General features: G+C 43.8%; 1 protein-coding gene across 1 annotated transcript; it reads left to right on the plus strand.

Annotated features, from left to right (window-relative positions):
* The first annotated feature begins 3,492 nt into the window (after nucleotides 1-3,492).
* LOC136441178 (UDP-glucuronosyltransferase 1-2-like) lies at nucleotides 3,493-10,690 on the plus strand. The gene is made up of 5 exons (XM_066437304.1): nucleotides 3,493-3,634; nucleotides 6,230-7,133; nucleotides 7,844-8,072; nucleotides 9,109-9,334; nucleotides 10,326-10,690. The coding sequence occupies exons 2-5, from the start codon at nucleotides 6,246-6,248 to the stop codon at nucleotides 10,612-10,614; spliced, it is 1,632 nt and encodes a 543-aa protein (XP_066293401.1). The 5' UTR covers nucleotides 3,493-3,634; nucleotides 6,230-6,245; the 3' UTR covers nucleotides 10,615-10,690.
* Nucleotides 10,691-11,737: the final 1,047 nt, after the last annotated feature.

Here is an 11,737-nt window from a genome sequence, read left to right on the forward strand (position 1 = left end):
ACCCCTACTCTTTTCGATAAGCGTTGTGGGTTCTTTTAAGAGATCGATGTGTGGCTCTAGTGCTCTCCTCCAACACGGAACCTATCCAAGGGACATACGTTGTTCCTGACCGAATCTAGGAAGTCGTTTTCACATTTGAAAATTTGTATGAAATGCCTTTTCGAATGTCAACGGGACAAGTTAGAGGACCCAGGATTCGAACCCAGGACCTCTGGGCCAAACACTCCACCGCCATGTCACTGTGACGCTCTGCGCACGTTAAGTCCTTCACATAGTTTTTGTTTTATCCTACGTAATGTTTTATGCATAGCGTGCCACGGTAAAATGGAGAATTTACTTCATTAAGTTTTGATCGTGACGACAAATAGAAATGGATCATAAAAAGTATAATCAAGTCGATGCCAACATAGCTGTAAATGTTAGAAATACCTTTAGATATGCACTATGTCCAAAAAGTAGATAATTGTTTACTATTTCTACGTATTATTCGGGGGCTCATTTCTGCAATGGCTATAAAGCCCAGTACACCATTACAGCAGGTAAATTCTGTTAGTCTAACTCACCCGCGTGCCTCCCCCACCCCGTAAGTAAACTTATTAAGCCGCGCTGTTTACGACATAGATATTTGTGGCAAGCAAGTCATTAGATAGCGTTCGAGATATCACACATATCCGATTTAGAAACATCGGACACTGAAACGTTTTTAACCTTTTTCAGCTTAGAGGTTTCAAAGACCTAAAAGTCACGAGTAAGCACATGATAAACAGACGTTGTCGCAAACGTCGTCCACAAGCAGTGACTCGTACTGGGTAAACAACGCTAGTTAATAATATTGGCTCTTACTTCGAATTCTATACAACATTTGTAGAAGTTACACGCGCACACAGAGAGTGATAGAGAGAAAGAGAGAGAGAGAGAGAGAGAGCAATTGCAAAGAAAATGGAACTTACCTGGCAAGCGGCGACCACACGCTAGTTGGAAGCACACAGATCCCACCCTCACAGCGGCACTGCTTAATAGAGGCGTGAAACCATGTCGTCACTAAGATCTCAACAAGATCAGGAACGATGCGCAAACAATCTTCAGATAAAAGATTGCACCTACATTCAATTGACTACAGTCCGCGGGTGGCAATGCGGCTTTTTGATATGTATTTCCTAAGGCACGTCCTAGCCACAAAGCACCTCCCTGGTCTAAGTTTGATTCATTCAGTGCCGAGTTCCTGAACCTACCTGCGGATGTGTGACGGTAAAAATGGTAAACGCCCCGCCCACTGTTGGGATACCGGGACGTGTACTGAGGTCAAAGTATTGTTTGTAAGCTGCCGAGAGCGTCCCTCGAGCTCGACAAATAGCAAATACCGATGGAGCCCTGCGTCATCCGACTGTTTGTGTTTAGACAGGCCTAGCTTTTTGCGTAGTTTGTTTCAAAGTTGAAAGGTATAAGGACGTCACCGGAAATTGTAATATCATAATAATTACTTTGTGGAGTGCCGGAAATGAAAAGCACACCGATGTGGTACGACGGTATATCGCGTTCACACCTGTCGTGCAAAGGTTTTACGATGGCAAATTGAACGTCGAGTTCTTTGGACATTCTCGGATAAATTGTATTCGGGTCTGCATTAGCGTGCAGCCTCAAATGATGACACGAAAGAATTGGTGCATGTGTGCCCCCTTCATATCATAGTTGCTAAATGACGTAGTCTAAAGGCCTGTCACACTTGTGCGTATATTCAAGCGCGTATGAGTTTCGCATGGACATTTTTTTTGGTTTATGTAAAGTTTGCAGGGAAGAAGTTGTTTTGTACTTTGACATGCCGTTGTGAAGCCAAGTTATCCAACCAAAGAAATTACTTCTTTGGCTGCAAACTTAACCTAAAGCAAAAACTTGTTAATACGCAACTCATGCGGACTTGCATATACGCACAAGTGTGACAGGACCTTAAGATAGTATACTTCCGTACGTCTCCGGGTCGTGTCACGGGAAGCTATGTAGGACGCCGCAACCGCGGATTGCATGCACCGGGATTGTAGTTTGGTCATACATGCAATCAAATATGTAAAAATACGACTAAAAAAACGGAAAAGAAATCATAAACTTCACAGGTGTGATTGTTTATGGCCTATAGTATCTGTGTTCCGTATACGCTGTTCTGTTTTGTTTTTTTTTAAACGCGAGCCGTGGCGAAGCCGCATTGTCCTACCACTAGCTACTTGAAAAAGCACCATGCTTCACCTCAATTGAGGATGCCTGCTTTACCTTTTTACCTTTAAATCAGCACCATGGACGAATCGCTTGCTTATGTGTACATCTCGCCTAATCGAATTTTTTTCATTGCAATTGTGTACTGCTTGACTGGTCTTTTCTGGACAGTAAAAAAAGCTTACGACGAACCTCCTTCGCTCGTGAAGGTATCTTCTACTAATTCACTGTATACTTGCGCATGGATCAAAAGCGTCGTTTAGCAATGTGAGAGAGAGAGAGAGAGAGAGAGAGAGAGAGAGAGAGAGAGAGAGACTGAGAGAGACTGAGAGAGACTGAGACAGAGAGAGTTAGTGAGAGGGGAGAGGTCAAAGAGAGAGAGGGAGACAAATCTAACTACTCTCAGTGCTGCACAGTAGACCCGTAAGACTAATAACGCAATCCTTGGAACGACCCAGGGTCGTACAGAAATTTATTCCACAGTCACCTATAATACATTCTCCGTCAGTATGATGTTTTTGAACGTTGCATGTGCACTGCACAATGCTTTTTTTAAAAACAAAGTTGAGTGCATATTTTGCTGTTCTAGTAAGAATTGCCAGGTGGCGTAATTGCTCCACAAGTACATTGTCTCCCTACCTCCATTTAAATGGAGATGCTGCTTTAGTGATAGCGAGATCCGTGATATCTTTAATGCGTATTTGGATGTGGTTATTAATTGTGCATTAAACATACATTGATTACCATTTAGACTTTATTTATTTATTTATTGGTTCAGCATGTACATACCAGGGTTGCCCAACAAGCCGGATGCTATTACTAAGGGCGAACCCGTCTACGGTCATAGGATTTTCGGTTTTGAACCACATACCGTGGCCGACAGGAACAATGAGCAACACAAACCTAGTTTGGGTGCGCACACACCTACTTTGGGCGCGTCGACATAGCAAGTTTGGCAGCGCGTCGACACCGCACGTTTGGCAGGCCGTCGACACCGCAAGTTTGGCAGCGCGTCGACACCGCACGTTTGGCAGGCCGTCGACACCGCAAGTTGGCAGCGGTGTACAACACAAGGACCTTACCTATCTGCTGCCCGGTGGTGACCTTCACGCACCTGACACTGCAAACACACCCGACAGGTACACAGATTTATTCCCAAGAAATAATTGGCAAAAGTCAACTAGCTATAGGGTTTAGAATGGGGCGTGTCTAGCTGATGACGTTCTGTTGACACTGTAGTGAAATGACCAATCAAACTCTGATTCAAGTTAGTAACAATTGAACTCTGAAATAGTTAATATAAATGCTATGACCTGGGGTACAGATCACATAGGCACCAGAACGTTGCACTGTTCCGACACTGCACAACTGAAGCAGGATCACAGCCAACCTAAGACGGCTCCCTGTATTGTACAAGATTCAGATCAAGGTAGGTTTCTTGATCTTTTGTTAAGCGCTAACATTTTCTTCAAATAGAATCTGTCAAATGGTTGATTCAGTCGAGTTACAATGCAGTCTTTGGCCAAAGCTAATGGCCGACTAAATAATTTCTAAATCCAAGGGTGCCAAATGTAGTCTCGATCTGTCGGATGGTGAAAGAATTGCAGAAATTGGGTAGATAAGGTGAATAATCTCACTCTGGACGGCCTGGACTCTGAAAGAGGTCATCCTTTTTTGACATAACGACACACATTTTGCCGCGAAGTCGGTTAAAAAATGAGAAATGCGCGCGGTTATTTCGTGTTTTGCACTGAAGCTGCGGGCGTGGTGGGAAAGATCCCACGCTGGCACTTCTCGGCGTTGATGTGGACGCATTAATCGTACCTTCATCAATGATGTTTCGTTAAGTGTCTGAGAGCACTTGAGCAACAGGTCTGCTAATTGGATTCAACTAAACAAAATCACCCGGACATGCTTATTTAGCTAGGCGGGAAGAGAAGCTTACAGTGCCGACGAAACTCAGCCAGCAGCCTCATGAGAGACCCGTGACCAGGCCGCTGTCAACAAACAATGTACTTGAGACTTTGACTAAGGCCCGCGAATTATACACCTAAATAGTCTCAGGTAGCGAGAGGGATCACAGTTATAGTAGACAGGTTAGCAACCTCTACACCATGTTACATATATCCCATCCTGAAGAAAAAACATGTTTGATATCTCTAGTGCAGCACGCCCTATGTCTGTACAGTCGTGATACGCAGGAATGCATTGTTCAGGGAGAAGTTTCTTTTGAGATTTATTCAGACCGTTCAGCATTGCCCGTCACCAGCTAGACACGCCCCATTCTATTCCCTCGCTCACTTTTGCCAATTATTTCTTGGGAATCAATCTGTGGACCTGTCCGGTGTGTTTGCAGTGTCAGGTGTGTACAGGTCACCACCGGGCAGCAGACAGGTCAGGTTCTATTGTTGCCTTTGTTCGAGGTAGAACATAAAGGTCAACAATTCCGAGGCGGTCATGGATACGATTATGGTCCAATTTATTCAAAACGTCATTTACTTCAAAACTGGGCGGACAGGGCCAATCATTAAACCCACGGATAGAAATATCAGGATTTCTAAGAAGGACAATGCATATGGTCTGTTAAGCCCCGGTTACAGATAGCCGAACATGGCCTCCCGACTCTCCCATGACCATGGTTAGGAGTAATTCGGGAGCTAGGTCGGCTTTTGTTGGTTGGCGTTCGGCTGAGTCAGCTAGTGTTCGGCTGCGCCAGCCGAATGTTTAAAAATTGAGATATAGTGTGTCTGTGTGGGTGTGGGTGTCGGTCTGTGTGTCTGTGTTTCCGGATTTTTGTACTCAGCATAACGCAAGAACCTCTGGATGGATTATTATAATATTTTGTATGTGGGTAGGTGTTGGTTAGACGATTTTCGGCTACCTAGAATGTGATCTTAGTACTTCAGCAGAACTTCCGTCTTTTGTATCTTTTGACCTGGACGTGCTACATGATATTTTCAGGTTAACCTCTATTACCATCTATCCACCATGTTACATATATATAAATCCGCCCCTGAAGAAAAGACATGTTTGATATCTCTAATGCAGCACGTCCTATGTCTGCATGGTGTTTATACGCAGGAATGAATTGTTACTAGAGGGGAAGTTGCGTTGGAGATCCATTTAGATTGATTGATTACTATATTCGTAAAGTTGGTAAACTAAACCCAGCCGTTAGGGGTCACCGCAAGGTCATGCAGGTATGTACTTTGACCTTGGCAGCCTTTACGAGGACAACAACTCAAGTCCTGCGAAGTCAGGGCCACGCGTGCGTACGTGATGTTGACATTTTGAACATTTTGGCCACCTGCCAGCTCAGGCTCTAAGGCAAGGATAGCAAAAACGTTGAGATTGTATGGTACTAGATACTCTATCTTACATCCTCACTTGAAAGTTTCATTTTTATTATCATTTCTATTACACTGTGTTTTGTTTGTGTTAGCAACAATTACGTTTAGGAAAATGATGCATGCTGTCGAATTACATATGAAATGCGTCATGGACGACGACTCCAGGTCAATTGCTGTGAAGGCCTAGGCTTCAGGATCTTATTATGTAGTGTCACTGGAATGCAAACATTTTTATTACTTTGAATAAATGATTGTCATTACTAAGGATCACACTCGTGTAGTTATTTATTGCTGATGACAACTGGCTTTTTCATTACGTGCACGGCGACAGGTGGACATGACCCGAAGTGGACAATAATCGGTACCGCACGCTGATAGGGACCGCTTCGTTATTCTTTGCCATCAGAACACCTGCCATCTTATCTCCTATACGTGTGGCGATGGTCTCCTTTTACGCGGGTCCGACTAAATAGCGCATTTTTACCACGTTTCGACATCATGACTGATTGACCTTGATACACCGGGAAATGTCGCAAGGTTTAAAGTGATATTTCATATTAAACTGGATTGACCATGACATACTTAGCGATATGTATAACAGTAGTTTAGAGAGGTCACTTTGGGGGTTTACTGTCGGTGAAACTTTTCTCTCTATTTTTTTTTTTCAAACTCAGGTGACCTCCTCATCAGATGACCATGGCCAAGTTTCCCGATGGCGTGTTTTTCCTGCTCCTTTTGTTGTTTGCTGTACACGTTCCAGTTTCCTGCGCAACCAGCTTCGCTAAAGCTACAACAAAAGAACCGGCTAGCATCCTTATCGTCAACCAAACCCCACACAGTTCTTGGCTAACCCTGCGGGCGGCAGGGCGCGCACTGGCCGCTAGAGGGCACTCCGTCACGGTCTTGATGCCCAATGACCTCCTCCATCACCTTTACAGCACTCCTAAAAAAGACGAACTGAAGTACGAAGGGGTAGCATGTGCCCCTGGGACGTTAAAAGCTGGTGTTGCATTTCAAAACAAGTACTGGGAGGTGGGATTCGATAATACTTTAAAGGCCTTGCAAGACCTAATGAGCGCAACTAGTAAAAGTTGCGAAGCCCTACTGCATCACCTAGAGAAGAAGGAAACTACAGAAGCCAGGAAGTACGACTTGGTGTTATGGAGCCCCGCTGAGGTTCCTTGCGGCGCTGTTTTGGCGCGGTACCTAGGGGTACCGTCCGCCGTAATCTACATCCCGACCACAGCGTTACTGCTCAGTGCAGGCAACCCCTTGCCTTTAGCTTACTATCCAGTTACTCCCAGTGGCCTCACATCAGAAATGACATTCAAGCAAAGAGTACAGAACACTCTCTACTACGCGATAGCAATTTACTTCCACCGTTACAAACTATGTCCCCCGTTTGACTTCATCGTGCACAAGTACATTTCTAACGACACTAACACGGAAGAAATCATGTCCGACACCGACCTGTGGTTGTCTTTAGCAGACTTCACTTTGGAGTTTCCACGTCCGACCATGCCAAACGTCGTCAACATAGCAGCCTTCAACTTGGCCGACCCCAAACCCCTGCCACAGGTACGTAGTTATAGCAAACTGAAAAAGACAAGTTTATGAAGAATTAAACTGTTCTCCAACTACTAATTGAACACACTAGAATTGTCGTCTGGCTCGCTCAGACAGGAGACGATGTCGACATCAGACAACATACAAACCATCACTATCCTGACTTAGCCTCTACCAAGCCCCGCGGATGGCTGGAAAAAAATAGTACAAATTGGCCAAATAGAGTGAATAGTATGCTAAGATGGGTCCAATAAGCAATCCTGGTAGAGTCTAAGCTTAACTAAATCGCGCTCCTAGCGGCTGGCCCTAGTCTACCAGACTAACCACGCCAGCTATAGGGAGAATATTTGCCAGGGGAGTTTGGCCACCGGAGGGTTTCATTGGCAGCCTAAGATGCCGAGTAGCCGACTCCCTAAGCATACTATTCACTCTATTTGGCCGACTTCTGCTATTTTTCCAGCCATCCGCGGGGCCTGGTAGAGGCTACAATGTAGGCCGGCCTCACGGTTACCGCCTCTTGTGGAGGGGGTCATTAACCTCCGCCAGCGAGAGATTACAGGCTAGACCCACCACGCGTCCACAGCAATTGCACCAGACAACTTAAGAATACTGAACGAGTCCGTCGACAATTCTAGTGAATCCAATTTTTTTTAGTCATATGTGCCTTTTCCACTGCAACTAACAAATATATAACAAGTTGCTATTTCATTATGTTTGATTAGGACCTTGAGGAATTCATGCAAGCCTCTGGAGATCTGGGAGTGATTCTATTTAGTCTGGGCTCCATAACAGCGTCTATGCCCGATAGAATCGCACACATCTTCATGGAAGCCTTCGCACAGGTGCCACAAAAAGTTATCTGGAAAATGGGCGAGGGTGATGACGCTAACAATCAGGACTTTCCTTCTAACGTCAAGCCAATGAAATGGGTACCGCAGAACGATCTGCTGGGTAAGTACAGGCTAGATCTGTCTTACGGCATACTTTTAGCATGCTACCGTAAATGCATTCAAGTTCGCGTGGTTTTAATTTCGAGGTAGGGAGAAAATTGAATGTTGGCGGTGGGTTTTTTTTCTTAAGTTTGCGTTGGAGAAAATAGTAGACAAGGAGGTTGGAGGGCCAAAAAGTTCACGGTGTTTTTATGAGAGCTTACCGCAAAAACCACGAACATAAAACCACCGCATATATTTCTGCATTTACAGTATTGTAATGTCTAATCTATTGTTCATCTTGATCGAACACCTTATTAAGTTTTAACACCACTAGCGATTGTTATTTGGCAGCCGAGAAGCATTGTTGTGATAAAGTCTACACCTTAGACTTGACTTGACTTGACTTTAACTTGACTTGACAGTCGGATCAAAAGTAGACGGACAAATCACTAGTCGATGGCGATTTGTCAATCACCGTCCTTGTCACATGTACATTAACTTTTCCGCACTTGTATGTAGCCTTTGGGCATGGACTTGCAAAAAAAAAATGATTATCAAAGATCATTTCATATGCGATGTGTACCGTAGTGCTTCTAGCACAACAGTAACAATACACATATATATATATATATGTTTCCGAAAATAATTTCATCAGGTTGGTAGAACATAGAGTATTGGAGATTCTTTTTACACAACCGGTAATTCTCACCTGCTGACGTTTCCGTGTCTGTCAGACACCTTCTTCAGAGCTTCTGACTGGAGTACTGCTTCTCACCGCTATAAGTAGCCGATGTAGGTGGCGCTTTTGCGGCGAGAACGTAATCCCAAACGTGGCTGAGCATGAATGAACCGAGACAAGCTCAGCCACGTTTGGGATTACGTTCTCGCCGCAAAAGCGCCACCTACATCGGCTACTTATAGCGGTGAGAAGCAGTACTCCAGTCAGAAGCTCTGAAGAAGGTGTCTGACAGACACCGAAACGTAGGCAGGTGAGAATTACCGGTTGTGTAAAAAGAATCTCCAATACTCTATATACGTGTTCCATTTTCTGATAGCACACAAAAAGATGAGGCTCTTCATCTACCACGGCGGGACCAATGGCCTGTACGAGTCCGTGTACCACGGGGTGCCCATGGTACTCGTGACGCTTCCAATCGTATCCGAACTTCGCGACAACATCGCCAGGGCGGTTTACCACGGCTACGGAGTCCAGCTGGACATAACCAGTTTGACAGCAGAGACGCTGCTACAGACAATTCAACACGTCTTAGCAACAGAGAGGTAGGAAGATCATAATTTTTTTATATATAAGTATACTACGAAATCTTTATTCAAGTCTATTTAGCGAGCGTTAACGTTCAGGTCTGTTTGCATACAAAATTATGGTAACGTAAGATGACCAATTAACGTCCGATTTATTCAAAACGTATTTATCTTAAAACCGCGCGGACAGAGCCAAATTTCAAACCCATGGGCAGAAATATCAGCTCTTCTAAAAAGAAAATGCATGGTCTGTACGTTTTTCTCCGCCTGTTTAACGCCGTGCGAGTATGTATTTATACTGAGGAATATGATGAAGAATTGTGCTAGGGTAACCCATTATCGTCCACTTCTGAATCTTTTCCCTTCTAGCGCAATGCTTGAAGAACATAGACCAGAAAAAAATGCACAGTAACTGTCCAAAGTAGTCTACAGACAAATGATAGTAAAATCACCATGTCTGTCCGGCCACTTGCTTAACGCGATGGAAAAAAAACAATGGTAAACGCTGTGCAAAAATTAAAGAGATGGCTAAGGAGCATACTTATGATGTTTTTCATTGCTCATGAGAACAGGCTTTGGCATAATACACCGCGACATGTGGACATGAGCCAAACCGGACGTAAATAGGTTCTGCACGTAAATAGGTCATGTTACGTTAAATGTAAAATACGTCATCGAAAATAATTATTGGACTCAAATCAAACTGTCGACGGGTTCGCAGGTGTTCTTCAAAATAACTGCGGGACCCAGTGTTCAGTATTCGCCACTATCCGTAAGAATGACGTGGCCATTGGGTTAAAGGAGGCCATCTACGTCCGAACCCATCGACAGTCATTAACCGAAAGGACGAATAACGACCTTTTTACACTTTAGCAGTCGTGTTCTCAAATATTCTGATGAAGACCAAAGGACTTAGAAACTTGGAAAAGGCGAAAATTAGAAAAGCCCAATCATTTGCGTCGGGAAACAGTTTAAAATTTATGATAGTTTATTTTTCTCCCTTTCGTAGTTACAAAGAGAACGTGGAAGGTGCAGGGCGAATCATGGCCGACCAGCTGGTCCCACCTTTGAACCTCACCATGTGGTGGATAGAACACGTCATCAAACATGGCGGACTGCCTCACCTGCGCACGCGCGCTAACAAGATACCCTTCTACGAATACTTTCTGCTTGACGCCGTGGCTTTCTTTGTCGCGGTCCTAACCGCAGTGTTTGGCGGGTTGGCGTGTGCTTGTCGTCTAGCTTACATAAAAATGAAACGAAGGCAACAGAAAGTGAAGGAAAAGAAATATAATTGAGGTTGATTATTCACATATTTTATTTAACGATTCTGGCTTAATTGCATTTTCCTGTCTAAGAACATGACCCTCTTTCCTCAGCCAATCAGGAGAGTGTATTTCTTGTGATTAAATCCACATAGTAAGGTCCCTTAGGTTCCAGAGGTGGACTAACCAACGAATAAATTGACTAAGTTGGAGACGCCCACTGACTAAGTTGGAGACGCCCACTGACTAAGTTGGAGACGCCCACTGACTAAGTTGGAGACGCCCACCATTTACATGCAAATAAAAGCAATTAAAGGATTAACAAAAAGGGAAAACAGCAAATTAATCAGTGTTCCTGGACATCTTTATTCAAAAGAATAAACATGAATAATAAAGATACATGAAAATGAAGACAGAAACTTTCAATTGTTGCATCAAAAACCTAACATGAGAATAAACTTGAATATGAATAATAAAGAAACAACTTTAAGATCGTTGCATCAAAAAGATTACGTATGAAAACGTTTCTCATAACAAAATTTATAAGAAATAGTGCAGGTTATGCAATGTACAGGAAAACAAATCGCAGTCATATCAAAAGATCATTGCAGGTTATACAATGTACATGAAAACAAAGCATAGTCATAACAAAACAAGAAAACAGTGCAGGTTATACCATGTACATGAAAACAAAGCATACTCTTTTCAACCAAGCCCTGGCATGTGTCTATGATCTGTAGCTAAAGCCTAAACTACATAAAAGGAATGCGATACCGTTGTCATAAACATAACACCAGCGCAGCAAAACGACCTGATGAGTGGGTCTGTCCGTCGAACGGGTCGGGCTGAGAACAGAACATGTCAGCAGAAATGCCAACATGCTCCAACAGAGCGGCCGCATGATCATCTACTGGCTCAAACTTGAAGTCAGGAAACGGGTTGGGCTGTGTTAGAAATCCTTTTGTTGAAACACCAACATGCTCGAGAAACTGGTCACCGAAATACGCCATGACTGACTCCTTAGAGATCAAGTTGGCGAATGAATCTTGGCCAGACATCCAGACTGATTCCTCACCCAAAAGACAATGGCATTGTCATGCCAGCAAAGTGTTGTAAAAACTTGAGAAGAAGCAAGTACATATTTCACACAAGGCTG

Source organism: Branchiostoma lanceolatum, chromosome 9 (genome assembly GCF_035083965.1).
Source record: "Branchiostoma lanceolatum isolate klBraLanc5 chromosome 9, klBraLanc5.hap2, whole genome shotgun sequence".
In the NCBI taxonomy this organism is placed as follows: Eukaryota; Metazoa; Chordata; class Leptocardii; order Amphioxiformes; family Branchiostomatidae; genus Branchiostoma; species Branchiostoma lanceolatum.

Coding starts and splice junctions, on each gene's coding strand:
- LOC136441178 (XM_066437304.1), top strand. CDS start 6,246: ATGACCATGGCCAAGTTTCCCGATGGCGTGTTTTTCCTGCTCCTTTTG. Junction 8,073..9,108: donor ACCGCAGAACGATCTGCTGG/GTAAGTACAGGC, acceptor ATTTTCTGATAG/CACACAAAAAGATGAGGCTC. Junction 9,335..10,325: donor CACGTCTTAGCAACAGAGAG/GTAGGAAGATCA, acceptor TCCCTTTCGTAG/TTACAAAGAGAACGTGGAAG.